Below are 27816 nucleotides of genomic sequence, written 5' to 3' on the forward strand. Positions count from 1 at the left end.
AAGACCAAAAGACAAATGAGTCTTTTCTCCAATTAGAATGTCAAAACAACTTTGGTTCTTGCTTCATATGTACAAAGCAAAAATGCAGTACAAAATTTCCATGCTGGTCAGAACATGTTTAACTTATTGATCTTGAATAGTAGCTTTTCTTGGTGCCTTCCTCAAAGGTTAAGACTACAATTTGAAAAGTCATAGCTTCCTTTTAATAAAACTCTCAAGCCTCATTATTTGTTCTTGAATATATCACTTAATTGAGAACCTATTTAAACCTCAGTTTCCCTGTGTGAAAAATAGGAGTAATATGCTGCCCTGCCTTATTTCATGAATTTGGGAAACTTAAATCATATATATGTATACATATATATATATATGTGTGTGTGTGTGTATGTGTACAGTTATATACACATACATATCTACCAGGATATACATATATACATATGAGAACTGTGTGATATACATGGATATGCACTATATATAGAGAGAACTATAAGACTATGAAGGAACATTAAATTTTAAGATATTTGGTATTATCAAAGATTCAATGTTAATAATCTTTAAAGAATCAAAGAAAGAGGAAAACTACTGATGTGTATAAAAATATCTGCCATAGCCTTTTTGTAATACCAAAGAACTGAAATCTAAACAGGGTGCCCATCAATTGGAGAATGGTTGAACAAAATATAGTATATGAATATAATTGAAATCTATTGTGCTTTAAGAAATTAAAAGTTTCAGAGAAATCTGAAAAGACCTATATGAACTGATACAAAGTGAAGGGAACAGAACCAAGAGAACAACTTATGTAACAATAATATGGGAATAATTTATGCAACATCATGGGAAATACAAACAACTTTGAAAGATTTAAGAACTCTGATTAATGCAATGATCAGCTAAAATTCCCTAAAACTCATAAGGAAATATACGAACTCTTAAGAGTGAGGTGACAGAATACAAATGTTTATACTTTTTTTTAAGACATGAACAAAAGAGTAATTTGTTTTTCTTGATTATACATACTTGCTACAAAGATTTTTTTAAATTGGGACATGGATAGGAGATAGGAGGAAGAAATAGATTTTTTAAAATAGGCTGTAAGGGTAACAACATGAATATAATGGCAAGAAACCTATAGCTTGGAGGTTCCTTGGATGACTTATGGTTCTCTACTGCTGTCAGCTGGGCTTACTTCCCACAACCTTTTGGGTGACAATGGCATATAAATATTTCTCCAGCATTTTATCACCTATTTTAGCCATAAAGTACTGTGCATATTCATTCCTCTTTCAGAATTACTCTCTCCCAAATGCCATAGTATTATTTGTGAACAAAACAAACTGAAGTCAAAGTTCAAAGTAACAAAAAAAGGTCTAGATAGATAGTAAATCAGTCAGCAATTCATTAAGTTTTTACTAAGTTTCAGTCACTCTATCCTCAAGAAGCCCACATTCTCATGGAGACAAAATACAAATAACCATATCCATATTAGATAGTTACAGAGGAAATGGAAGGCATTCTTAAATTATATACCTAATTTAGAGGCAGTGCAATCAAATGGAAAGTATACTGGGTCTGGAACTTGAGACACTGGCAAAAGATTCTGGCTCATCTACTCATTAGCTAGGTGATTTTGGACAATTTACTTAACCTCTCTCAGACTCAGATTCCTATCTATAAAATAAAGATATTGGACCAGGAGGTCTCTGGGGTCTCTTTTAACTCTAGATCAGCATTCTATGACCTCAATGGTAGAGATGGGACTGGTCCCTAAATATAGTTCAATACTTGTTTCCACTGCCTACAGCAGAGCTGGGACTCATCTGACCCTAAAAAGCTAAATAACATTTCAAGTTTTAGTTTAACAACAAACTGTGATGCAAAGGGGTCAAGAAATTTTTGTTCAAAAATTCTTTGGACTTCTTTACTACCTTCATCGAGATCTAGGCATTGATCATTATATTGATGAGATAGGTATGTTTTTCCCCCCTTTAGTTCTGATTCCTGTTTACAACCTGACTAATAATGGAAATATGTTAAACATGATTGTATGTGTATGATCTATATTGGATTGCTTGCTGTAATGGGGAGGAAGGAAGGGAGGTAGAAAAATATAAAACTCAAAAACTTACAAAAAGATGAATGTTGATGAAATAGGGAAAACAGGAGCCAACAAACAGGTGTTAGGTCAAAAACCACTGTGTGTGTCTACCCCTAAAACTAGATACTTCACACATGCACATATGAAAAAAAAAGGCCTAGAAGAATAAAATTCCCCCAAGTTGCAAACAATACCATATCTTCTGGTTCCGGTATATTTATGCCATGGAAAAATTGGTTGCTTTTAAAGATGGTTTGATGCCTCGGAATGAGTTTTCCTATAAAATATCAATAATAGAATAAATACAAATTTAGTAAAGGAGTCACAACATTTTTTAAAAGTTTTACTTTCTGCAGGATAAGAAAGAAAGATTGTTATCTATTTTTCTCCCAGGTATGAGTGGAATAGGCAAATGCAAAGTCACTGACCCTCTCTTTGAAGGACAGACATGTCCTGCAGCCTTACACTTCCTATAGTGCAACAATGAGTGTGATAAGTACTCTAGAGGCCAACCTGGGAGACTCACCAGTAAAACAGGCTGAGGCAATTCTACTGCCTGAGTCCTGCTACTTTGTGATATGTCCTTAGCAGCCATGTGGCCCCAGTGCAACTCCTAGGAACTTTGGGGAAGTTTCTACCTAGTAGGCAAATCTAGTGGAAATTCCTGGGCTTAAAACCCCACCATGGCTTAGAACTGGGCTCTTGGTAATAGGAGATAGCAAGTAAACTTAAAAGAAGTTAACATTTTCCTAATTCTTCTACTCAACCTTATTCTTTCCTGTCTCTATGATGTTGATACATAGGAAAGAAATGGTATGTAAAAATAGTCATCATTATTATTATTGTTGTTGTTGTTAATTACCTGACATTTATATAATACCCATTATGTGCCAGGAAGCATTTTACAAATATCTTCAATTCAAATGATGAGTTACCTAGCTGTGTGGCCTTGGGCAAGCCACTTAACCCCATTTGCCTTGCAAAAAAAAAAAAAAAAACCTAAAACAAAACAATTCAAATGATGAGTCCTTTCCCATAGTAAAGATGCCTCTACAAAGGCTAGAAGCAAAGGAGGAAAATGTGTGATAACCGCATTTTTTTTGGGGGGGGGGGTGGTGAGGGTGGTGTGCAACCAACCTGTGATTATATAGGCATATGGAACAACCAGTTGACTACTTTAAAAATTCTTATTGATAGTTTTTATTTTATGTTTCTTTCATATCTAAATCGATCAATTCCCTCTTCCCTACCCAAGCAACAAATTCATCTTTGTAACAAAGAACAGAAAAGAGAAAGGGGAAAGCAATTCAGCAAAACCAACTAATGCATCAGGCATCTTTGACAGTATATTCAGTTTTCATACCCCCAGAACACCCCCTCTGCAAATAAGGGAAGGAGGTATGTTTTTGTTCAGTTTTAATTATTTGTTCTATCTGTTTACAATACTGTAATGATTGAATGTATTTTTTCTACCTTGCAACTTAAGAATAACTGAGATCATGAAAAGATAAAAATGTCTTACCCACAGGTAGGACATAAACCCAAGTCTTCTGGGCTCCAGCATAGCCCTCTGGTCACAAAAGATACAGTAGGTGGACATTGGGCTTAGAGTCAGGATAGACCTAAGTTCAAAGACTCTTTCATACATTCACAAATTGTATGATCCTGGGCAAGTCACTTACCCTCTGTCTCAGAGGAAGTTAATAATGGAGAGTCTAATGGCAGCTAATATTTGTTTAACAACTACAACAGCAAAAGGTGTCTTGGCATCTTGTAGTATTTATTTCCACTGTGCCATACTAGATCTCTTGTAGAAAATACCCAGGGCATGCTGCTAAATATTTAACAATCAACTCAACAGAAAAATATATGCATAACACACCTTTAAGTTTAATTTGCCTTATAACATTTCTTCAATCATTTTCTTAAATTTTGATAATCAACAAAAAAAATAAATCAAGCCCTGACTTGTATGTAGCATTTGCCAACTTCTGAAGTGCAAATACTCATACTTAAAATTTCACAATCAGCTCTCAGAACCTATTCAAGTTGACTCTAGCACACCCTTGGCAATACCTTTCAATTAAGAACCTGCTGCAACAGAAGAAACTAAGTGGTCTTCAAGCATAATAACCTCAAGCACAAAAAATAAGCAAGATGGGATTAATCAGTGGGGTGCACATTATAGTTAAAAACCTGCAGTTTCTTTGTATGATGCAAATCTCCGATGAACCATACTCTGAATCACAGTTAGCATTTTAAAATCCAGGAACAACCATAAAGCAAGAAACACAAGCAGATGAAAAACCTCTGGGGCAATGGGGGGTGGGGTGGAGGACTCCTTAATTTAGGGGACAGAAACTGCTGACCAATCAGAAATTTCTTGCTTAGATCAAGTTCTAGCCAGTTGATTCATCTCCATGATTCTATCTCCACCAGATACGGGAAGCATCTGCATAGTAAGGTCTGTGACTAATTGATTGTTACCTGAAAAGTGATCTGAAAATTCCACATAGAGAAGAATTATTGCATTACATATGAGACAGTCAGCTTGGGTTCTGGCTATAACCCTAAATGATTATGCTGAATAGTTGTGCACTTTGAAGATGCTGGGGTAATGGAAGAAAAGTGCTTTTTTTTAAATCTCTTCTTTTTTTAATAACATTTGAGAATCTCTGTAAATCCCAAAATGTTATTTATACCTAGGGTTCTGATGATCAGAAAGAGTTGGTCCACATCTGATTTTCCAGGCCAGAGGGGCCTGCCAGTCAGCAATTCAGCAAAAACACAGCCAACTGCCCACACGTCTACTGTAGGACCATATTGTGTATCTCCTACCAGAAGCTCAGGTGCTCGGTACCATCTTGTAGCAACATAATCAGTATAGGCATCTCCTGGACCTGTAGTATCAGCAAATACAAATTCAAAAATAAAATTTGATAATTGTGCTATATTTAAAAGTATTTATTTACCAAATTCAAGAGTACCAAAAAGTCTTAGGAGAGTTAAGTTTTTAAATGTCCCAGCTTTGGATGGCATCTCTTTAACATTTAGAAAATAGTCAGAAAAGAAAAGAAACTCAATCTGGCATGGAATATTTTCAGAATTAAAGAAGCCTACTGTTTTATTGCATACAATTATCAGCACAGTGCAATTCAACAGCATAAATTATTTTAGTCACCCAAACTGGCTAATCATTAAGATATATGGCCCCTGTTAATGATACCCACATGCTCATGCCTGCTACATTTCGAAGTGATGGGTAGATTGCAAGCAACCATAAATTCTATTTAATCCCTTGTTAATTTATATCTCTTAACCAATCAGTTGCTAAACTTTTATCAGGTTGCTTGTTCATTATTAGCATTTAAAGACACAAGAAGAGGAGAAACACAATCCCTCCCCTCAAGAAGCTCACATCCTAGGTCATATTTCCAGTTCATAATCTGCCTAGTAGGTGAAAGTCAACCATTCCACTGTCAGAAAAGAATCTCTTTACTCAATAAGGAATGACCAGATGCCCAAATGCATAGTTCTGCTTGCCACAAATTCTGCACTTAGCAGAATGAAGAAATGAAGAAAAATGACTAATTTTCTAGGTCATATTTAGAAATATTGCTGTATTAAAAATTCTTCTACCCACTTACCTCTCTATCCTTTATTCCTTTATCACCATTATCCCCTAATAGAAAGTTTATGCTCTGGCCAGACCAGCTTATTCAGGTCTTCTAAACCTACCATGTTCACTTCTATCTTCAGGACTTATTGAACTTCTCCCTCCTGAAATGCCCCTTCTTCTCTCCTTTCTGACTATCCAGATACTATTCATACTTCAAAATTATATTCAAATTCTAACACATATAGTCTTCTCTAATTATCTTAGCCCACGTTGAGCTTTCCCTCATCAAAAATCCAATAACAATAATTATCTATACATTGGTACTAAATCATATGCAGCTTTAAATATGATTCAAAGGAGACAATCAGGATGGTGCAGTGGTCAGAGTTGGAACCTCGTGATAGGAAGATTTGAATTCAGATTTGACCTTACTAGCTTTGTGACACTGGGCAAGTCATTTATTTTCTCTCACCCTTCATTTTCCTTATCTGTAAAACAGGATTTTACCATCCACCTTCCAGGGTAGTTGTGAAGCTCAAATGAGATGGTATTTGTCGAGTTCTTTGCAACTTAATGTGCTGTATAAATGCCAGCTATTATTATTATTATAAACCATTTTAAGTAGGCAATGTTTTGTCTATTTTGCTAGATTGTAAATTCCTTAAGGAAGAGATTGTAACTTATAATTGATGTCCTTAGAAGACAATGATGATGATTAATAAAAATTAGTTTTAAAAATTAAGTAAAATTTTAAAAGTAGCATTTATGTGTCCCTTTAAAGTCTGCAAAGCATTTTTACTCTAATTATGCTATTTGACCCTGGATATCCGGAACTTAATCACCAGATACTCATTGAGTAAGGAAGAGTATGTGATGGGTAAAATTACAAGAGCAGGTCTTACTAGGTAACTCATGCTAATACCTAGGAGAGGGGTAGCATTAGGCAAAAGATAGAGGTTGGGCAAAAAGTCATGGAGACCTAACCATGGAGACTGTGGTACTCGAAAGACCGGCAATTAGATGATGAACTCAGAATTGGTATTAAGGAAAAAACTAAGACAGCAACTTGGGCAAAAAGGGGAACAAGACAAAGACCAGGCAATAATGATAGTTATAAATAATATTTATATAGAGAGCTTTCAAGTTTTTAAAAGCATTTTACAATTATCTCATTTGATCCTCTTAATTATCCTGGAAGGAAGGTACTACTATTATTTATATTTTATACATGTGGAAACTGAAGCAGACAGTGGTTAAGTGACTTGGTCAGAGACACATAGTAAGCCTTAAAGGTGAGATTTGAACTTAGGAGTTCCAAACTCCAAGTTAAACCCTTTTAACCACTTTGTCACCAAGCTGTCTCTACATGCCTCATGATCCTTTACTTTGTTCAGCAAGTATTTAATAGACTTGAATTCCCTACATTATTATAGGTTTGCCTCCCTGAAAATTGAAATATTTTATAATAACAAGCATTTAATTTCTAAACTAGTACATAGATTTCATAGATTGAGATATGTATATATCAATATCATATATGTATATATTATATAAACGATTAAAATTTCACATCAATATAAAAATGAAGCATATAATACACACTCACACATTCTTATACATGCATACATACCTAAGTATACATGTATATACATTGCATTCTATCACTATCTATATATGTGTATATATTTAGATCTATATCTGTATCTAGTATCTTACCTTATAACTGACTGAATAGGGGAATTTAATGTAAACTGTCACTACTTACTCAGAATTCGAGCAAATCCAAAGTCACAGATCTTGATCATCCCTTGCTTTGTTATCAGGATGTTTTCAGGCTTTACATCCCTGTGAATACACTGTAAGAGGAGATCTCATTATCCTCTGATTTAATTAAACTAAGACATGGTAAACATCAACTGAGGAATTTCCAATAATGGAAGAACCAAGTCCAACAGAGCAAAAAACAAGAAGCTTCACTTCTTTATACTAAAGAAATATTATCCTGGTGATTTTGTCCTTGCTGACAAGAAGGAAAAAACCCCCAGAACACTGTTGGGTCATTGAAGCCGAAGTTAATCTTTGGGGTTGGCAGTTATACAAAGTGAGCCTAGCTTTAGTGTTAAGAAATGAACACTGCACTATTTATTTTTATTCTTAACAAGTTTACTGAAGTATATGATAAAAGATGATTTGCTTAATACTTAATTTGGATAAGTCCTTGTATACTTTAAAAGTGAACTTCAGCATTGATGATAGATCTAGAGTGTTTATTTCTGATTTGGGCAATTATCTTCAATATAATCAAAAAAAATGAACTTAGATCACAAAACTCAGTGATCACCTGGCCATCTCTTGTGTCCTTACCAGGTGATATGTCAATCTATTAATCAATCAATCAATATTTATGAAGAACCTATTAAGGGTTGGGGATACCAAAAAAAAAAAAACCCCAAAACAAAACAAAAGCAGGAGTCCCTGCCTTCAAGAAGCTTTTAATCTAATCCATAAAACAACCAGAACAACAAAAGTAGAAGTCTCCACAGCAAAGGAGGAATTTAATCTGGGAGAAGTGGGTCACACTTTACCTTTTTATGGAGTCCATCTTCCAAAGAGCAACTACTTGCTTCACAATATTTAACCTGAATGGACTGCCCTAAATGAGGTACCTGAGCTAGAGTCCACTGAGAGTCAATTAACATTTAGTGAATACCACTGAAAGCAAAGAGATATGAAACAATACAATGCCTGCCTTCAGATTACCTTTCCGTTTTACTTTCCATCCATCCATCTATCCATTCATTCATTATTCAAAAAATATTAAGTATCTATGATAATTAAGGTACTATGCAAAGTACAGAAAATAAGAGTTGCATGTACAAAAATAACAATGACCCTTATATTTGTATATATGAGTTTTAAAATACTATCACATTCATCTCATTTGAGCTTTGCAACAGCCTTATGAGGTATATGTTATATCTATATGAGGGCACTGAAAAAAATTTAGTGTCCAAATTACTTAGTTTAACAGAAATTATTCTCCTACTCTACAGTTCTCTTGATCCCATTAAATCTCCAAGGGGGATAATTTTTCTTCTTGAAAGTATTCTTTTTTTTCCTAATAGTTGTCCTAGAGTAAAAGAAAAAAAACCTTCCCAAACCTTGTCATTCATGTTTGATCATATGAATTGCTAATAATAGAAACCCTTGTTTTAATTAGACAGCAAAGGCTGTCAGGTTCTAACTCTGAAGAGCCATGGGGAAGGAGAAGAACAGAGTCTCACATGTTTTGCATTATTAAATTATGAAGGAATACAGATCATTATTCTTTTAAATGCAAAAGACCCTTTTCCCCCATGGAATCTTCAGATGGATAAGTAAAGAAGTATAACCTGGTTAATAATAACAATCATGATAAAAATCATGAAAACAATAGTAATAATAATTAGGATTTATAATTTTAGCTATAGTTTTAAAAACATAATCCCATCTAATTCTCAAAGCAGACCTGGGAGTGAGGTGCCATTATTATCCTCATTTTACAGATAAGTAAACTGAGACAGACAGAGGCTCATACAATTAGAAAGTGTGTGAAGCTGAATTTGAATTCAGGTCTTCCTTGACTCCACATGCAACACTCTATACATTACCTAGCTATTCATTGCATGGAATGGCCATATTAGAACAATGTTATGCTTTGCATAAATCTGAAGTCATATCATGAAAAATTGTATGCCCTTACATGTAGTATCAACAGTCAAATGAATATATCTAACAGACATTCATTTTGTTCAAAAAGATTTGAGGGCAGCTAGGTGGCGCAGTGGGTAGAGCACTGGCCCTGGAGTCAGGAGTACTTGAGTTCAAATCCAACTTCAGACACTTAATTACCTAGCTGTGTGGCCTTGGGCAAGCCACTTAACCCCATTTGCCTTGCAAAAACCTAAAAAAAAAAGATTTGCATCCTGTCTTCCGGATCCAACACAAAGGCATTAGAAAAAAAATTTTTTAACTTATTTTTTCAGCTTTAAACTAGAAAATGCATAATGTAAGTAAAATATTGAATATGCCAAAGAAGTGCAACTTGATACAAAATTTTTATAATAATTTTCTTTTGAAATTTGAAATAAAAAAATTTTTCTTTCCTATCTCTTGTTTTCCTTATGGATAAAATCAATGCACATCATTAAATGATGATGTTTGGTCCTTTGAGTTATTCTTGAATTCCTATCCTTTTAATGTTAATGGTCATCAGAGTATAATGGAAGGATTAGTGATTTAGCATCTGTTGAAAAGTTGTGTTGGGAGAGCTCCCTAGATACTAGCTGTGTAACCTTGAAGAAGTCATTTTTACTTCTTAAGGACCTTGGTTTCCCAAGCTATAAAATGAGATAATGATAATACTAATTACTTGTATTAACTACCTTATTGTGAAGATCAAATTAGATAATATATGAAAGGGCTTTGTAATCTTAAAGTATTATTAAAGTGTGTTATTATTAATATAAATATACAGATATGCTTGATAGTATATATTTGGTAAAAGGCAGACTAGGAAAGGAGGTAAGATTGCAATGGGATCAAATTGGTGTGAGAGGACAAGAGAAAGTCAAAAACAGGGACAGTTGGATCAATATTGAAATTGCAGGTATTATCATTCAGTTGTTTCAGCAGTGTCTGATTCTTTGTGGGGGTTTTCTTGGCAAAGATACTGAAGTGATTGGCCATTTCATTTTCCAGTTCATTTTACATATAAGGAAACTATGGTGAACAGGGTTAAGTTAAGGCCCAAAATCACACAGCTAAAAGTATCTGAGACCAGATATGAACTCCGAAGTCTTCCTGACTCCAGACCCTGCCACCCAGTTGCCCTTAATATTGAAACACTTAGACACACACACACACACACACACACACACACACACACACACACACAGATACAATTCTACAAGCAAAGAAAACTTTATGTTGTGCTTCTCCCACCTAAAGTTTAATTTTCCACTGAAGAATAAAAACACAGGGATAAATGTAGCAAAAGCATTTTAATAAACTTTGATACAAAAGCTTTTTACATCATTGACATGTCAATGGGGGCTGCTGTAAAATCACATTTTTACAATAAAACAGAAAACTAAAGGAGATGTTTGGTTCATCTTAGAAAGAAGCATTCTGGGGCGGCTAGGTGGCATAGTAGATAACACACCAGGCTTGGAGTCAGGAGTACCTGGGTTCAAATCTGACCTCAGACACTTAATAATTACCTAGCCGTGTGGCCTTGGGCAAGCCACTTAACCCCATCTGCCTTGCAAAAACCTAAAAAATAAAACAAAGAAAGAATCCTTTTTTACTAATTTTTTTTTATTTAAGTCAATAGGGTTAAGTACCCAAGGTCATATAGTTAGGCAATTAAGTGTCTGAAGTCGGATTTGAGCTCAGGTCCTCCTGACTTCAGGACCGGTGCTCTATCCACTGCACCACTCATTTTTAACCTGATTCTCATTATCAAGGACCAGCTCCAGAAACCTTCAAGTAAAAAAAAAAAAGCACTATCTTTTTTTATCCACATCTCAAACAAACCATTTTGTTTTCTAATGATGCAGAAATCTCAGTGTATTTTAGAGAAAATAGCATTAGCAGGACATTTTCTTTCTTCTTATGCTGTTGTCAATACGGGTTTATGTGATCATGTAATGACCCTCACAGTTTTAGCTACAATCAAGATACTGGGTTGCCATGGTGTCTCCTGGCTGCTGTTGAAATCTTCATCAAGGCCACTGGGTCAGATCAGCAGCAGTTTTCTATCCTCCGAGAAGAGCAGAAACCAACGTTCACTTGAAAACAATGAGAACAAAGAGATTTCAGAATTCTGTTCCTAAAGCTAAAAGCTTATTTCTTCACTATTGTGGCTTATACACTATTTTTATCTACTCTATGTATTTTGGCTAATAAAATAACTATAAAATGTTTATTAAAATGTACAAAATCTTACCATAGCATTGGAGCACAGGATAACCAGAATTCAGGAGTGATTTTCATCTTGTAAGAAGGAAGCATGTCTGAAAAATTATCCACTTTTAGAAAGAGATACAAAATTAGGTGTTTCCAAGTCCAAGATTAAAAAAAAAACCTGAGCAAAGAGAAGTTGCCTAGAGCAAAGAAACAAAGACCGTCCAACTGGAAATGCTTTCTAGGTTCTGATATTCTATCACATTCAGGTGAGTCTGCAGTGAGGTTTTCATGTCATTTAAGGAGAAAACATAGTTTACTATGAAAAAACCACAATATTAAAAGAATGCTAAAATTGACCATGAAACAGTAAATGGCAATATCTGCATGAGACAGCTTAGTGGGAGTAAAAAAGACGCGTTGTTTCAACTCAGTGCCATCTTTTGTAGGGTAGGATTTGAGAGTCCTGATCTTATCATTAAGGAAGAGAAGAGAAGGATTTTGTGAACAAAATTCCTTCTCTATTTTATTAATGTGAAATAAAGGTTATGGCCAAAAATATCGCTGATTTTTAAGAAAACCCTATTGTGACATTGAAATTTGATGCTCAATTCACTCACTCTCTTTCCAGAATCTTCAGAGATTCTAGCCTATTACTCAGCATTCTGTAGCATCACTTTTCATCATGCCAAACTGACCATACTGTAGGTTCTATTTCTGTCTGAGTAACAACTGCAGAAGGCTAGAAAGGTTAAAAGGAGAGCAACATTTGGTTACATGAAGAACATTCTGAACAAATTTGGCAACCTAATTCACAAATCATCTCTGGAATCATTAAAAGCAACTCAGTGACTACATGAAATATGTAACAGTATCATCAACTATTAAGAGAAACAGAATAATTCAGAAAAAATTAATAAATAACTTACATTATGTTTGTGACAGAAACTCAGGGCTTGTAGTGTTTGCCACAAAACACTTTTGAGCATGTGGTCAGCGACTCTTAAAATAAGAAATAAGAAAAATTTAACAAAAAGAAATATTATTTACTAAATACTAATTTTAACTGTCTATGTAAACATCTATTTTCTTAATGTGGGATCTTAATTGATATGAAAAGTCAGGAGGCAGATGATAACCTGCTTATAATTCCATTTGAATTCAATTTATTAATATTAAGTTCTGTTAATGCTTTTCTCCCATGTTGAAAATTTAGCTCCTACTTACTTAACACACTTCAGGAATCTAACAATTTGGAATTAATTCAGATTAAGTATGTGAACTTGTTTATTAGAATCATCTCCTTAAAATATAGTGCTTGAATACAAATAAAACAGATTTTTGTGAAGATAAATACTTAAAGATCTATTGGGGGGAAGAAGCTCAAGAAACAATAAAAAGTGAATTTAGTTTAAGTCTTATTATGGAAAGAACTTTTGGGCTATCTTTTGTCTTTGGAAGAAGTCAGTTAAATGATTCCTTGATAGCTTTTAGTGGGAACAGGGGATGTTTCCAATATATTCAGAGAATTAGAAAATGCTAAGAATTTGTAAGGGACTAAGAAATGCAAGCATTACCAGATTTTATATTCTTGGCCTGAAAGATCACTGCAGATGATGACTGCAGCCATGAAATTAAAAGATATCTGCTCTTCGGAAGGAAAGTAATGACAAATTTGGACAGCATACTAAAAAACGGAGACATCACCTTGCCCACACAGGTCGCTATAGTCAAAACTATGTTATTTCCCAGTAGCAATGAATGGCTATGAGAGTTGAACTTAAGTGAATTATCTAATCTTCAGAAAGTGATGGAGAAGGGGCGGCTAGGTGGCACAGTGGATAGAGCACTGGCCTTGGAGTCAGGAGGATCTGAGTTCAAATGCAGCCTCAGACAATAATTACCTAGCTGTGTGGCCTTGGGCAAGCCACTTAACCCCATTTGCCTTGCAAAAACCTAAAAAAAAAAATTAAAAAAAGTAAATCGTGTTCTTTTTTTTTTTTGAGAACCAATTTTATAATTGTAGAAATAACTGGTTTACCAGCCTCCCACTGCATAGGACCATCATCCTGTTCCATGGTTGACTATAACTAATGACTGTTATTCCTCTTTAATTCAACTTCAAATAATAATAAGGGAGACTAGCATTTATATAATGCTTTAAGATTTACAAAGCACTTTACATGTCACTTGATTTAATCCTTTCAAAAATGCTGAGGAAGGCACATTTATTATTCCCATTTTGCCAAAGAGAAAACTAAGGCTAAGAGCCTAAGTGACTCACTCAAAGTCACAAAGTTAGTAAATATCTTAGGTAGGAATTGAATGTAAATCTCCCTGAAATTCTTGTAAGAAAACATCTCTGGATAACTGGAAATCTTCACCAGAAAATTATCAGAAAACAAGAAAATACCTTGGATTCTGGCAGAGTGGAAGCAAAGGAAAAGGGAAGTTGTGGTAATGGGAACATGGGACAGAGAGATATGGACTCCAGTAGAGAGAGGAAGAGGGGGCAGATCATCAAAAAGCAGGAAGCTGACTGTTAGAATAATAATATAGTACACCTTTTAGCTACTTATTAAAGGTATTTTTTTTATAAAAATAACATTAAATTCAGAGATCCTTCATTTACTTTCTTTCTGATTTACTTTGCCTTATATCTTCAAATGAATCTGGTGAGTTCATCATTGTGAGTATTCCATCCTCCATTGTTTCAAATTGTGGCCCACCCATATCTGCCTTCACCTATCTTATGCAATTTTTATCCATGTCCAAATCTTACCATGGGAGCTACTCAACAGTCTGAGGTTCTTTCTCATTGTCCCTTGATATCCAAGAGAACACATGGGTTTGATTATTCCTTATTCTTAACATGTGACCACCTATCCCATTTCTTCTTTAATATTTTACTGTCATCTTTGCCTAAATAAGCCCAAATGATAAAAAAATTATTTTAGGAGTTCATAAATACAAAGATTGTGCAACTATCTAAAGATGATCACTTGAATTGAAATGAAAAAGCTTTAAATAAACTTCCTCAAAGAATCCAAATGCACATATTACATTTAAAATATTGACAGATCTTTAGTGCTTATAACTCTGAAAGAGGGGTTGCTAAGTGACACGAGTTCCTGAGTTCAAATGTGACCAGACATTTCCTAACTATGTGACCCTGGGCAAGTCATTTAACCCTGTTTGCCTCAGTTTCTTCATTTAAAAAATGAGCAGGAGAAGAAAAGGCAAACTACTTCAGGATTTTTGCAAAAAAAACACCCAACAATACAAAACCAAAAGGAATCATAAAGAGTCATTCAAACAAAAGCAACTCTGAAAGAGAAACATAAAAGGGGGGAGGAAGAATCCCTTTATTTTTTATTTATATTTATATATATTTATTTATATATATAATATATATATAAATATATATTACATATGTATATTTATATATATTTTTATTTATATGATGAAACCTAGGAACTAGGGGGATTAAATGACTTGCCAAGCTCACACAGCTGATTTTCATCACAGACTCTTTTTTGGCCTGAACAGCTCTGTTGTGTCTAAATAAAACACAGGAGGGAAAAGGAGTAATGCCAAGTTATTCAGCTTAAAAGGGCACTCATGCCATCAGACTAAATGAATCAACATTACCTACAGATTTCAATACTCAACAATACTAACCTTTGACTCTGTCCTCTGCTGACACTTACCTGCTGACCTATTACTTCTGATTTTGAGCTTGACTAAAACCTCCATCTAATATGTTATCTGTGATTAAGTAACCTCGCAGAGACCTCCTTGATAATGGCATTAGATAGAGACTCTGATTTAGCTTAAGCCTTTCTCTGATGTTACTGCTATTGAATTCACAGCTACTCCCAAAATTCTCTACCTTGAAACAATTTTTAAATGTATTTTATTTTTAATTTATGGAATAAAACAAGTATTTCTATAACAGCATAATAAAAAAGATGAGTGCAAATGAAAATCTGTACAACTTGCTATTTCATATAAATATATAATAAAGTTATCATGTATATTTCTTTTTTCTTTCCCTCCTCCTACCTAGGAGAGGACTACCATTATACACAAATATCACTTACATATATGCTTCTATTTATCAATTCTTTTTCTGATTGCAAATAGCATCTCTATTCATATTAACTTTTAAAGGTCTCTCTCTGTATCTGTGACTGAGGTCTTTAGTCTCCTAATCCTGAGATTAACTCCTTCTCCTCCCCCTACCCCAGAGTCCATCTCAGAGGCTGGATCAGGTTAAAACTATCCAATAATGATGCAACCATACAGAAAGTTCAGAAAAGATTTATCAGCACACAAGGGCAGGCGGGGGGGGGGGGGGGGACAATGGCCTTGCCATTTGGGCTTATTTTTGCTTTAAAACTTTTCTCCATTTTACTCAGCCATATGGGAGAGCAAAGGAGTTCTAAAACTGAAAATATAGGGAGTGCAGAACCCAGTAGAATCTTTGGTGTTATGTTGGGCAAGTAGCTACTCTAATGGTCACTTATTAAGAATTAAATAGGGAGCAGCCTATACTTTCTTGAGATGCCATCTTCAGTGACTAGGACACAGGGAAATGGATACAGCCTAGACCTGGATTAAAGAACTCCTGGAGGAAACCTCTTCCTCCTTGAGAAGATGCACATCACCTCCTTTTCAAGTTATAGTCTTAGTTGCCTAGAGGTAAAATGACTTGCCCAGGGTCACACAGCCAGTACTTGTAAGGGGCAGAAGTCTTCCTTGCTTAGAGGTCTATTCTCTTTCCATTTTGTCTAGAAAAAAATTAAGAGTTTTCATTTTAAAAAATAGACTTAACAGTTTTTTAACCCCATTACCTCACAAAAACAAAAGCAAAAAAAAGTAGTCTTAAACCTGAGGTTTTAAACTAACCTGCAGTAAGAGTTTGGAATTTTTCTCTTTCTGGAAGAGAATATCCATTCCAGACAAGGCTTAGAGATGGAAATAAACATAAAAACTGGAAAGTTTTCCCTTCTTCCCTTCCCCAATCCCAAGGAAGGCTTTTCCTCTCCAGTGAGATGAATTGGGTATTAGAGCTTCTGTTTCGTTTTGGTTTTTTCTACTTAAGGGCTCAGCAGAACCCACTCTTCCGATGAGATAGTGCCTCACCTGAAAAATTCCAACTGAAGCCAAAAGAGGGAAACAGAATAACTCCCATCACATGCTGAGTGTGCAGAACCCGTATGAGACCAGTAGTGAGAAATGTCCAGAAGAGGTTACATATTGAGGAGATTCTGCATAATTGACAGAGATTGCATGCAAGAGGAGACTACACACTAGCCTCAGGGAGGCAGGGAGAAATGCAATGATGATCAGGCATCTGGACCCTGAAGTCCAGCCCTCTCATGCTTCGGGTTTCTCCCTTCTTATGATGTTCCTGGGTCATTACATCAGTGCCTCTCCACCCAAGCCCCATATGTGTCCCTTCTTCCCAATGATAGCTTATACTGGAGACAAAGTATCCTGGACACAGCGGGGACAGAGTTGCAATCTTTTATCACTACTTTTCTTACAATGCTTTGCTTGGAACTAATTGTGCTTTCTGGCTGACCAGCAAAGATAAATATATTGATAGGGACTCAAGAACTTTGAAAAGGAAGATACAGACCCATAATCTTAAATTATTTTAAGCTACAGATGAATTCTTTATTTTCTTTAAGTGGCAGCTCAGTGGTATAGTAGTTAAAAGCACTGAGTCTGTAGTCAAAAATCGAGTTAAAATCAAGTTTGCTAGTTGTGTGATCCTGGGTAAGTCATTTAAACCCTATCTACCTCAGTTTTCTCATCTGTAAACTTTTGAAGATCTAATGAGATAATAATTATTAAGTACCTGGGCCAAAATAAGCACTATATAAATATTGGTGTTAAGTTGTTTCATTCACGTAGGACCCTTCATGATCCCATTTGGAGTTTTCCTGGCAAAAATACTGGGGTGGTGTGCCATTTCCTTCTCTAGCTCATTTGACAGATGAAGAACCTGAAGCAAAAAGGGTTAAGTGACTTGCCCAGGGTCACACAGCTAGTAAGTGCCCAAGGTCAAGAAGATGAGTCTTTCTGAGTCCAGGTCTGGTACTCTATCCATTGGGCCATTTAACTGCCCCATATAAATATTAACTATTATTATTATTATTACCCTTACTAATAAAGGAGGATATTGACAATCCAAAAATATTTGTATCAAGCTTTATTATACATAGCCTGGTTTTTTTCTTTTAAGCAGATTTTTCTTCCTACATGTTGGGGATAGAGATAGGGATTGAACTTGTCACTTCATTGAGGTAGGGAGCTTCTGGTAAGGAACTTCCTCTGTCATTGAGAATTAGGCATCTTCTCTACAACTTGACTTTGACTAGGGTCACCCAGCATGTGTTAGAGATGGGGCTTAAACTCAAATATTCCTGGCTTCAAGGTTGGTTCTCTTTCCACTGGTTTATATTCTCTGATGGCACCTCATTGTAGATGTCAGAGGGGACACAAGGTGGAGAAGAGAAAAGTCATCTATAATCTACATACAATGAAGGCAATATGACACTGTAGACATTAAACTTCCAGGTAACTCACCCATTTGGATTTCTCTCCAGCTCATTCAAAAGTGTATGATCACAGTACTCAAAAACCAAATGCATTTTCCGCTTTCTTCGAAACACTTCGATGAGGTTCACAAGGTTAGCATGCTTTAGTTGCTTAAAAAGAAACAAAATACAATATCTAGTGATTTATTCTGAGCACATTAACCCCTTCATGGCCCCTATTCTGCTAAACATTCCTTGTACCTCACCTGATCAAGAAGATGAAACAGTTCCCATGTATCCTTCTCTAAATAAGATTTAGAGACACTTGGAGTTGGAAGGAATCTGAGAAATCATTGGGTCTAATTTTTTACCTAATATAGGAATCATTTTTACAGCATCAAAGGTTAAAATCTGGAAGGTTCCCTGCTAAATGAGACAGATAACAGGAGATCCAAAGAACTAATAGAAAAGTACTAGATAGTTGGAAAAACAAAAAATAAAATATTTTAATTTTAAAAAGTACTAGAAATAAAGAATAACAAAACTAAATAATTAAAATAGCCCCCCCCCCCAATTATAAGTAGAAGAAATAGCTCATTCAGACTTGGAGATCTGGGAAAAACGCAGGTGCCAGGAATCCAAATTCAGGGCAGAAAGTTGGACAGCAGAGGTGCAGGCATTTCCTCACCCTCCTCTCCCTTTTGGCAGATCTAGGATCTACCTTTAAGGGTCAGGGAGTTATGGGAGCTCAGTTTGAAAATAATAGGAATAGTAAGTATACAATTGAAATCAGCAGACCTCATTCCACATTCCCAGACAAGGATAAAACCAAAGAATATCTTTCAAGGAACCTTATTTTTTTATTAAATTAAGTACCAAAACTAAGTACAGTGCCACTGTATATTTGTTTTACAAATAAATTCTTAATGAAAAGCTGAACATTAATAAAATCTTATTTTAAATATACAATATTTAAATATAAAATATTAAAATTAAAATAAATATTAAAATTATTAAATAAATATATTCAACAGAACTTGCCAGGAGTGAATCTTTTAAGAAGGGAAGACTCCCACAGTAATATAATTAATAAAGTTGTTTCATTAGTTTAGTTTTTAAAAACCAGAAAAGATGCTTAGTTCTTTAATTTATTAGTCATACTAGCATATCGTTGACCTGGATGCTAAGACCTGGCTAATGACAAAGAATTATATTTTATATCATATATGGATTGAATCAGAGAAGCAATATGTAATTGAAAGCAATATATAGTCTGAACCCTGGGTTCAGAAAAAAAGGCATTCTAAGTTCCAGCTGTATGACCTTAGATAAAGCATCTCACCTCTCTGGAACTCAGTTTCCCCATCTGTAAATAAAGAAGTTGGATTAAATGATCTCTAAGGTGCTTTCTTATTTTAAAACTGAATGATTCATTAAAAAAGTTAATATTCAATATTTCTTAATTATATGAATCTAAACTGGTCAAATGCTATTAGAATGAATGCCTATGCATGAATATTCATATATATTTTATGTATATATATATATATATACTCACATATAGAGATATATTTATATATCCATAATCACATAGTCAGTCAGTATCAGAGGTAAGTTTTGAACCTAGCTCTTCCTCACCCCAAGGTCAGCACTCTATCCACTATGGCATTTATGCTTCTCTGAATATTTGATTGAAAACTACTGTACAGAGAAAATATATGGATAACTCAACAAATTTCTAACTATACTATATATGTAAACTGCATTACAATTTCATGACAATCTGGAATACTTAATCAAATTTACCTACCTTCAATAAACGTATTTCTCTTAATGCTATCTTCTTAACAATGGGATCATCCTCAGATTCCAAAAATTTTTTAATGGCCACAACTTGTCCAGAGTTCTTATTTCTGCACTTGAATACGACACCATAAGATCCTTCTCCAATCTTACCAAGTTTTTCATACTTTTCCATTATATTTGAATTACGAATTACAGTAGAATGTGCTGATGGAGTTTGTTGCACCTAAAAAATTAATTTTAGTGTTTTCTTTAAAATTCAGTTATATATGACAGTATATTTACAATTTTCACATAAATTGAAAAGAACTGAGGTGCCAAAAATGTCAAAGAATTAACTCAATCTATTCATTTGAAAACATTTACAACTTTTTTATGAAATTGTTTAGCCCAGTAGACATCCTCTAACTGCGTGTCTGTTTTAAATTGATAGAATACATTTGTTTATACTTTTACTGTATGAATCAGTGTTACTTACCCAACTGCACTGGTCCTCACAAAAAGGTCCTTACCTCTTAAAGTCTTTTAACCTAAAAATTGGACATCTCCTGATCCTCCCAATTCCATTTCCCTCCATTTCTAAAGATGTCCCTTGAGCTACTTACTGAGAGGGAAGAGTATAAGAGTTAGAAGTGTTCTAGAGGGGTGGCTAGGTGGTGGAGTGGACAGAGCACCGGCCCTGGAGTCAGGAGTACCTCAGTTCAAATTTGATCTCAGACACTTAATAATTCTCTAGCTGTGTGGCCTTGGGCAAGTCACTTAACCCCATTTGCCTTGCAAAATCTGAAAAAAAATATTCTAGAGAATTTAAATAATTTACATATCTCCAAAATCAGTGTGAGTAGAGAATTGCCAACCTAAACATTTCTCTTACTGAAAAGTAGAAAAAAAAATCACATTGGAAGCTACAAGAAGCCTTCCTCCAGCCCCCAGCCCCACACCACAATATGTTAGGCAGTACAGTAGATAGAGTGGGACTTAGTATCAGGAAGACCTGAGCTTGATTCTCTTCTCACACTTTTGGCCAACCCTGGGCAAATTACTTAACCTCTCTCAGCCTCAGTGTCCTCATCTGCAAAATAGCGATCAGGATCATAGTTTTTAGCTCTAGAAGAGACTTCAGAAGTCATTGGGTCCATCCACCCTCTCATTTAGAGATGAGGAAACTGGGATTCAGAGAGGTTAAAGAATTTCTTTTGTGTTACACAGTTAACATTGCTTATTTGTGTGTGTTGTATTCCTGAGTAAAAGGTAGTCCCTTGGTGAGATTTTGTTTTATATTCATCTTTGTATCCCTAAACTGAGTACAGTGCTTTACACAGAATAGACATTTAACAAATGTTTATTGAAATAAAAAAAATCGAAGTTGTTTAATAAGTCTTTTTTTAAGTTTCCTATACATTTCCCCTTGATATCTTTAAACAATTTCCCCTTTTCACCCTCACTGGAAGTGTTTGAGTTTGTGTTACTAGATTTGCATTCTTTATTCACCTCCTTCCCTTACAAAATTTAGTTCATTGAACACCCTGAACTTAACCTCCCCCCCCCCCCCAATTTACAATGCAGAGCTTTATTCCTGTCCTCTCTTTCTTATTTGGAGTGATCTCATCCTCTTAGGGCTTGCTTCCATCATTTCTACTTTCTCAACCAGATCTTTTTTATTGGTCAAAATCACTTCCAATAGCATGCTCCCTTTGTCATTTGTTCCAAGTTTTGAAGACTAACTAGGATTCTTAAGACAGACAAGAATTTATTTACTTTATTTTGGCAGGGGAGGAACTGAATAATTAAGTTCCCCCACCCCTTCCCTACTATAGTGTGTCTCTGCTGGGTGTATTATGATCTGTTTCCCAAAGTTGTTTTCTTCCTTCTGTCTAGGTGGACTGTAAAATAATCCCATAACAATATTCCTTCCTTGATCATTATTCAAATTCTCTTATCATTCCTGACTCCAATGACTAGATTTACTCACCTGGGTATAACTTCTAACTATAAAAGGCTATTTTATTTGTCCTTTTATCTATTCTATACCCTTTTATTATTTTATTATTTAAGGCAATGGGGTTAGGTGACTTGCCCAAGGTCACACAGCTAGGTGTCTGAGATAGAATTTGAACTCAGGTCCTCCTGACTCCAAGGCCAGTGCTCTATCCACTATGCCACCTAGCTGCCCCAATTCTGTACCCTTTAAATAAACTACATCCTAGTTGTGAGTTTTACTCCTACAAATCTCTGCTTCCCATGAGACCAAATTTACTTTCTTGTATTTAGTCATCCAATTCTGGAGCAGTTAATTGGCTCTGGGTAGAGTACTGAACTTGTAGTCAGGAAGACCTAAGTTAAAATCCAACTTTTATCTATGTGACCCTGAGAAAGTTTCTATTTGCTCCAGTTTCTTCATCTGTAAAATGCATATCAAAATACCATCTATCTTCCAGAGTTGTAAAAATAATATGAGATAATATTTATCATGCACTAAGATTTACCTTATTACCTATATCTGATGCCTTTAACAGACTTTGAGTGGCTTCATTTGCAATTGGCCATATTTACATATGAGAAGGTGCAGAATGGGGCAGGGCAGTTAACAGAGAATAGGAATTCTCATTCCTTTTCTGCCCCTCATCCCCTTATCCCACATAAATTGCATTTACATTTTTTCCCTTTCTTCCTATTTATATGGGTGAATGAGAGAGACTCAGTTCAAAAACTATATAACTTTGAACCTCAGGGCCATTGGGTAATTATTGGGTAGATAACCATTGCCTGGCCTGGTCTGCAGATATCAGATTTGGAAATTGTCTACCATCAGTATGAGCTTAGGTGAGCTTTCTAACTGAAGCAGGGTCAGATCTTTACTCAAAGTCAAAAGAAAAAAGCTAAGCTCAGAGGAACAACCTTGGTAGCTCTCATCAGGAGCTAGGAATCTCTTGCCTTAGTAGATACAAGACTTCAGTCTATAATCTGAGAAAATGGAATGAAAGAGGATTCTGGTCCTAAAGTAAGGGTGGCTACCCTTTTTGAAAGGAGCTTGTTAAAGGACCCTTGCCGGGGTGGCTAGGTGGTGCAGTGAATAAAGCACCGGCCATGGAGTCAGGAGAACCTGGGTTCAGATACTTATCCAGTCTCAGATACTTAATAATTACCTAGCCATGTGGCCTTGGGCAAGCCACTTAACCCCCATTGCCTTGCAAAAAAAAAACCCTAAAAAAAAATAAAATAAAGGACCCTTGCCTTATCCCAGGTGAAGATGTGAACTGAGCCAGAGGCTGGAGTTAATAGAAATTATAGTCAAGCGGAGCAGACCAGCCATTAATGAAGCAACATCTAGGCAAACATTGTTAGAGGCCATGAGAGCAATGTCATCAAGAGTAGCCATGCAACATCAGAGACCCAAGTTTTCTCTCTTCATGGGTGTCTTGATTGCTTTTTGCTTCCTACTTGAAATCCCTTCATGTATCCTGTGTATACTTGTGGAAGAATATGTCCAAGGTTTATAGGGAATGATTTGTTGCTACTTTAAAAAACAAAAAACTATGATTTTGAGCTAATTGTGTTCCTTTAGGATTGGTAAAAAGTAGACACAGTGTTGGGGACCCATGAACCAAAGTTTTAGGGGTGTATAATCCAGAGAGTACCTTGATCCAGGGGTCATCCTTCAGGGGACCCCAACCCTTGAGTGGGATCTGATGGGGAAGTGGTATAAAAGATCACAGTTATGTGATTACATCTGAAACCATGCTGTTGAATCTCTTGGTTAACATTTCTTGTGATTCATTGATAGTCTTCTGATGCTATAACCATTACTCTTTATAGTAACTGTCTTAGTAGATATTTAGTTTTCTTTTTCCTCTTACATATGCAGCTTAAAATTCTCTTGAGAAAATTTGTAAGACTCCAGATAAATGTATTTTACCAGACCTTGTGAAATGTGCTACATCACTTGCCAAGAATGACATTTTAAGTGGTGAGCCAAAAATGTAGATACTGTATTCAGACACCATTTTAACCAGCTCTTCAGTTCCCACATATTTTTTTTCTAAAAGTTCTACTGCCAATCAATAATAGTGATTAAAATCAACTTGCACCCCAACATGCATCCCAAACCTAACACCTCCAGTTTCTTATTCAGGTCTCTATACCTAATCATACTTTCTTGGTTCCTTTCAACAGTATCATTTGTCTGCATTATGAGTCACTAGAAGTGAAAAATAGTCCTCAGATGGAGTCATTTCAGCAGATTTTTTTCTGTCAGATCATGAATATATAGTCCCAAAGAAGCATACAGAACTCTCCATTGATTATATAAGGTTGGCAGAAAGTTGCCTAGGCATCCCTCAACAAGCAATCATCAGCCAGCGCTCCTTGTCCCTCTTTATTAGATAATTCCTCTTCCAGTAGCACCTGGAAATCCTCATCAGCATTCTTTGGAGACCCAAGAAACCCCTTTCCTTTGAATGATCTAGTGGTGACTAGATCATTCTACCCTCTTTGGGATGAAACTCACCCTTGTTGTATAGCTTCAAATATTTCCTGGCCCATTTCCTCTTCTTCCTATTTGTCACATTCTTCCAAACTCCCACCTCCTCCTGACTTAGCTTTAGTTTTCCTTTTGTCTCTCAGATTCTTTTCTCCTTTTTTCTGTATTTTCTCCTTGAATCTCTTCCTCTAGTCTTTCAAGCAATTTTTATTCTATGGATAAGCTGAAGAGTAGATACCCTTCTTCCAGGCCTTTTACCTTCTTTTCATAAGGAAGACCAGCCTGAACTTTGGGCAAGCACATCTTTTAATAATGTATTCAAATATACAAACAAGAACAGTTTTTAAGAAGATTGTACATGAAATCATAAACTTGTTATTTAAAGTTTTAAAATGTGTGTATATTGATTAAAAGAGAGCAATAAAATCACCCTCTTTGTTTCTTTATCTCCTTCTGGACTTCTTGTCGGTGTATTTTTCCAGGTTTTGTTATTTATTACTCATCTCTGACAGAAACACGTACCTTAACCTCCTCTTTGTTGGTCACTGAAAGGTCCCCCCTGTCTTCCATGCTTGTTGAATTGGAGCTTCTCAGTCTGTTTTCATTCTGGTTGGTAGCTCTCTTGTTAACTCCGATGGTGAACTGCCAAGGAAGATTAGCAGAAGAAAAGGACAAAAAAGAGGTCAAATAGAGAGGCAGAATGAAAGGGAATAAAAGGGAGAAATGTTGAAGAATTAGTTATACAATAGGCTAACTCATGAAGCTCTGAGCTCCCTATTACTGCTTAAGTGTTTGGACATAAAGGAATTAGAATTTACCCTGGAGGTGTCTAGCAGGGTACTTTGTCCATAGTAAGTGATTAATAAATGTTTATTGATGCTGAGGCACTAGGAAGGCATCATGACTTTTGTCATTGAATGCCATGGCCATCCCTACTTATAAGAAAGAGAAAGGTAGAGAGAAGAGAAATAGGAAAACCTATAAGAAAGCTCATTCAATAGTCTTGGTGGAGGGGCAATAATGAGTGCTCAAATTAGGGTAGTAATAATAATGTTTATCCATTTTTGAAGAAGACTTTGATATCAGGGAGATGATGTCATGACAAGCATGTGAATTAGATTTGAGTGAGGGGGATACTAGACTGTGCTAAGTCACCAGCCTCACTTTCTCTTCCAGAGCCATCTGGGTCCCGGGGCCAGATATGAATCAAGATGACTGGAGATGACTTTGGATGTGAGGCAATAGGGATAAGTGACTTGCCCAAGGTTACACAGCTAGTAAGTGGCAAGTGTCTGAGGCTGGATTGGAACTCCCGACCTCCTGAATACAAGCCCAGTGCTCTATCTGCTGTACCCACCAGCTGCCCCCAGGGCTGTAATATGGGAATAGAGAGGAAGGGAGAAATGTTGCAGAGATGTAATCAATAGGAAAAGATAATCGATCAGATGTGAGAAATAATGTAGAGTCACAGTTAACTACAAGGGTAAGACTGAGGAAAACAGGATGAAGCAAAGTCCTACAGACTGAAATATAAGATGGAAAGCAAAAGAGACATATTAGGGGAAATAGTGGGATCAATTTTGCACTCATTCAGTTTGAAGTACTAGTGGAATATGCAAGTAAAGGTGTTATATAAGTTGGTCAGTAAGCTTTGATTAATCCTTTATTATGTACTGAACATCAACAGAGTGCTGGGGATATAAAGTAAAGGCAAAAAAGCATTGCTGTCCTAAAGCAGCTTAGTTTAATGGGAAGAATTCACATGAAAATGACCAAAGATATAAACAGAGTAGAGGGAAGGTAATATGAAAGAGAAAGACACTAGTGGCTGGTAGCATTGGGAAAAGCCTCCTGAAGAAGGTAGAGTTTGAGGCCAAGGAAAGTAAGAGATGGAGATGAAAAGGGGAGAACATTCCAGGCACAGGGGGATATAGTCTGTGAAACCTCACAGAGGTCCTGGAACACCTAGAAAAGAGCAAGGTGTAATAAGACTGAAAAGGGAAGAAACAGGAGACTGAGGCCTTGAGTTCAGGAAAGAGATTAGAACTAGAGTTAGACTTTGGATTCATCTACCTAGAAGTGTCTATGGAAAATTGTGGAAATGAGATTATAAAGGGAGATCATTCAGAGGAAGTGCTCTCTTCTCTCCCCCGCCCCTCTGTCTCTTTTGTCCCCTCTGTTCCCTCTGTTCCCCATCTCTTTCTCTGTTTCTCTCTCTCTCCCCTTTCCTCAAGATCAAGGCCAGAAATTGGTCTTTTCTTGAAACTTCCTAACTATTTCAGCCCATACAAGATCTATTATAAACACATTATTTATACAAGAAACAGTATCTAGGCAGATATTATATATTTACCTATATATTGTTGACATAAATACATATATGCCTATATGAAAATATGGAGCAATAAATTTTTCCTCGAGTTTAGATCTAGGGAAAATTTTTGTTGATAAATTTGCATGTGTTCTGCTGTTAGTAGAAAATGAAAATGGATGTAAATATCTGTTTTTCTTCTAGTCTTAGCTGTTAAAAAAAATTATTGCCTGAGGGTTTTGATTTCCTGAATTCTGGTGCCTAAAAGTATTTTTTCCTTCTGTCTGTTGTTAATTTAAACAGGATGTATATAATTTAACATATGTATGTGCATGTGATAATTCACACATATCTTCTGAAGGGACTTTAACCTGCTTGTGGATTTAAATGCAATGCAAGGTACAATAAAAAATTAATGGCATAAAATAAAACTTAGTTCAATTAAAAAGATCCAGAAGAGGAAGTACTTTTAGACATCAGATTTCAGCAAAACAAAAGCCTTGGGTTAATATAGGATTTCTGGTTTTTAAAAGCAAGAAAAAAAACACATACAGCCACACAGATTTTCTTTTCTGATAATACAAAATCATTAAAATTCAACAGGAAAAAAAATGTCTTTTTTTTCTCTGAAACTATACTCAGGCAGGAATTGATTGCTTTTTTCATTAAAGTAGCATCACTTTTTATAAGTGTTAAAACTTTTAGTACCTTAAATTTTTATTTCACTTCCCACTCATGTGTATGTCCTGCTTCTCCAACTAGACACTTCCCATGCAGGAATTTTACTTTAAACTCTGTCTCTTCATAGAATTTAGCACCGTACTAAGTATACAGTATGTATCCAATTATTGTTAGTGAAATGAAGGAAATATTTTTTTCTGCCAGCTACACAAAGTTCAATCTTCCTCTTATTTTGTTTTGCATTTCCCCATCTTTCCTAATTGCCTTGAAATTACAGATTAATAATTTCATATAATTGTCTATTTTAATTTCTCCAAAATGTTAAAA

The 27816-nt window shown here is 35.5% G+C and overlaps 1 protein-coding gene across 3 annotated transcripts in view; it reads right to left on the reverse strand.

Annotated features, from left to right (window-relative positions):
• The window catches only part of CDKL4 (cyclin dependent kinase like 4), a 65542-nt gene that overhangs the window by 18931 nt on the left and 18795 nt on the right, over nt 1-27816 (reverse strand). For all 3 annotated transcript variants that reach the window (XM_074204341.1, XM_074204347.1, XM_074204333.1), the window contains exons 2-8: nt 25020-25139; nt 20025-20243; nt 18264-18385; nt 12593-12665; nt 7483-7573; nt 4801-4998; nt 2293-2375 (exon numbers count right to left, since the gene is read on the reverse strand). In XM_074204341.1, the coding sequence (XP_074060442.1) occupies nt 2293-2375; nt 4801-4998; nt 7483-7573; nt 12593-12665; nt 18264-18385; nt 20025-20243; nt 25020-25067 (834 nt within the window). In that variant the 5' untranslated portion in view covers nt 25068-25139. The remainder of the gene's footprint in view (nt 1-2292; nt 2376-4800; nt 4999-7482; nt 7574-12592; nt 12666-18263; nt 18386-20024; nt 20244-25019; nt 25140-27816) is intronic.

This window comes from Macrotis lagotis, chromosome 1 (genome assembly GCF_037893015.1).
Source record: "Macrotis lagotis isolate mMagLag1 chromosome 1, bilby.v1.9.chrom.fasta, whole genome shotgun sequence".
NCBI classification, from domain to species: Eukaryota; Metazoa; Chordata; class Mammalia; order Peramelemorphia; family Peramelidae; genus Macrotis; species Macrotis lagotis.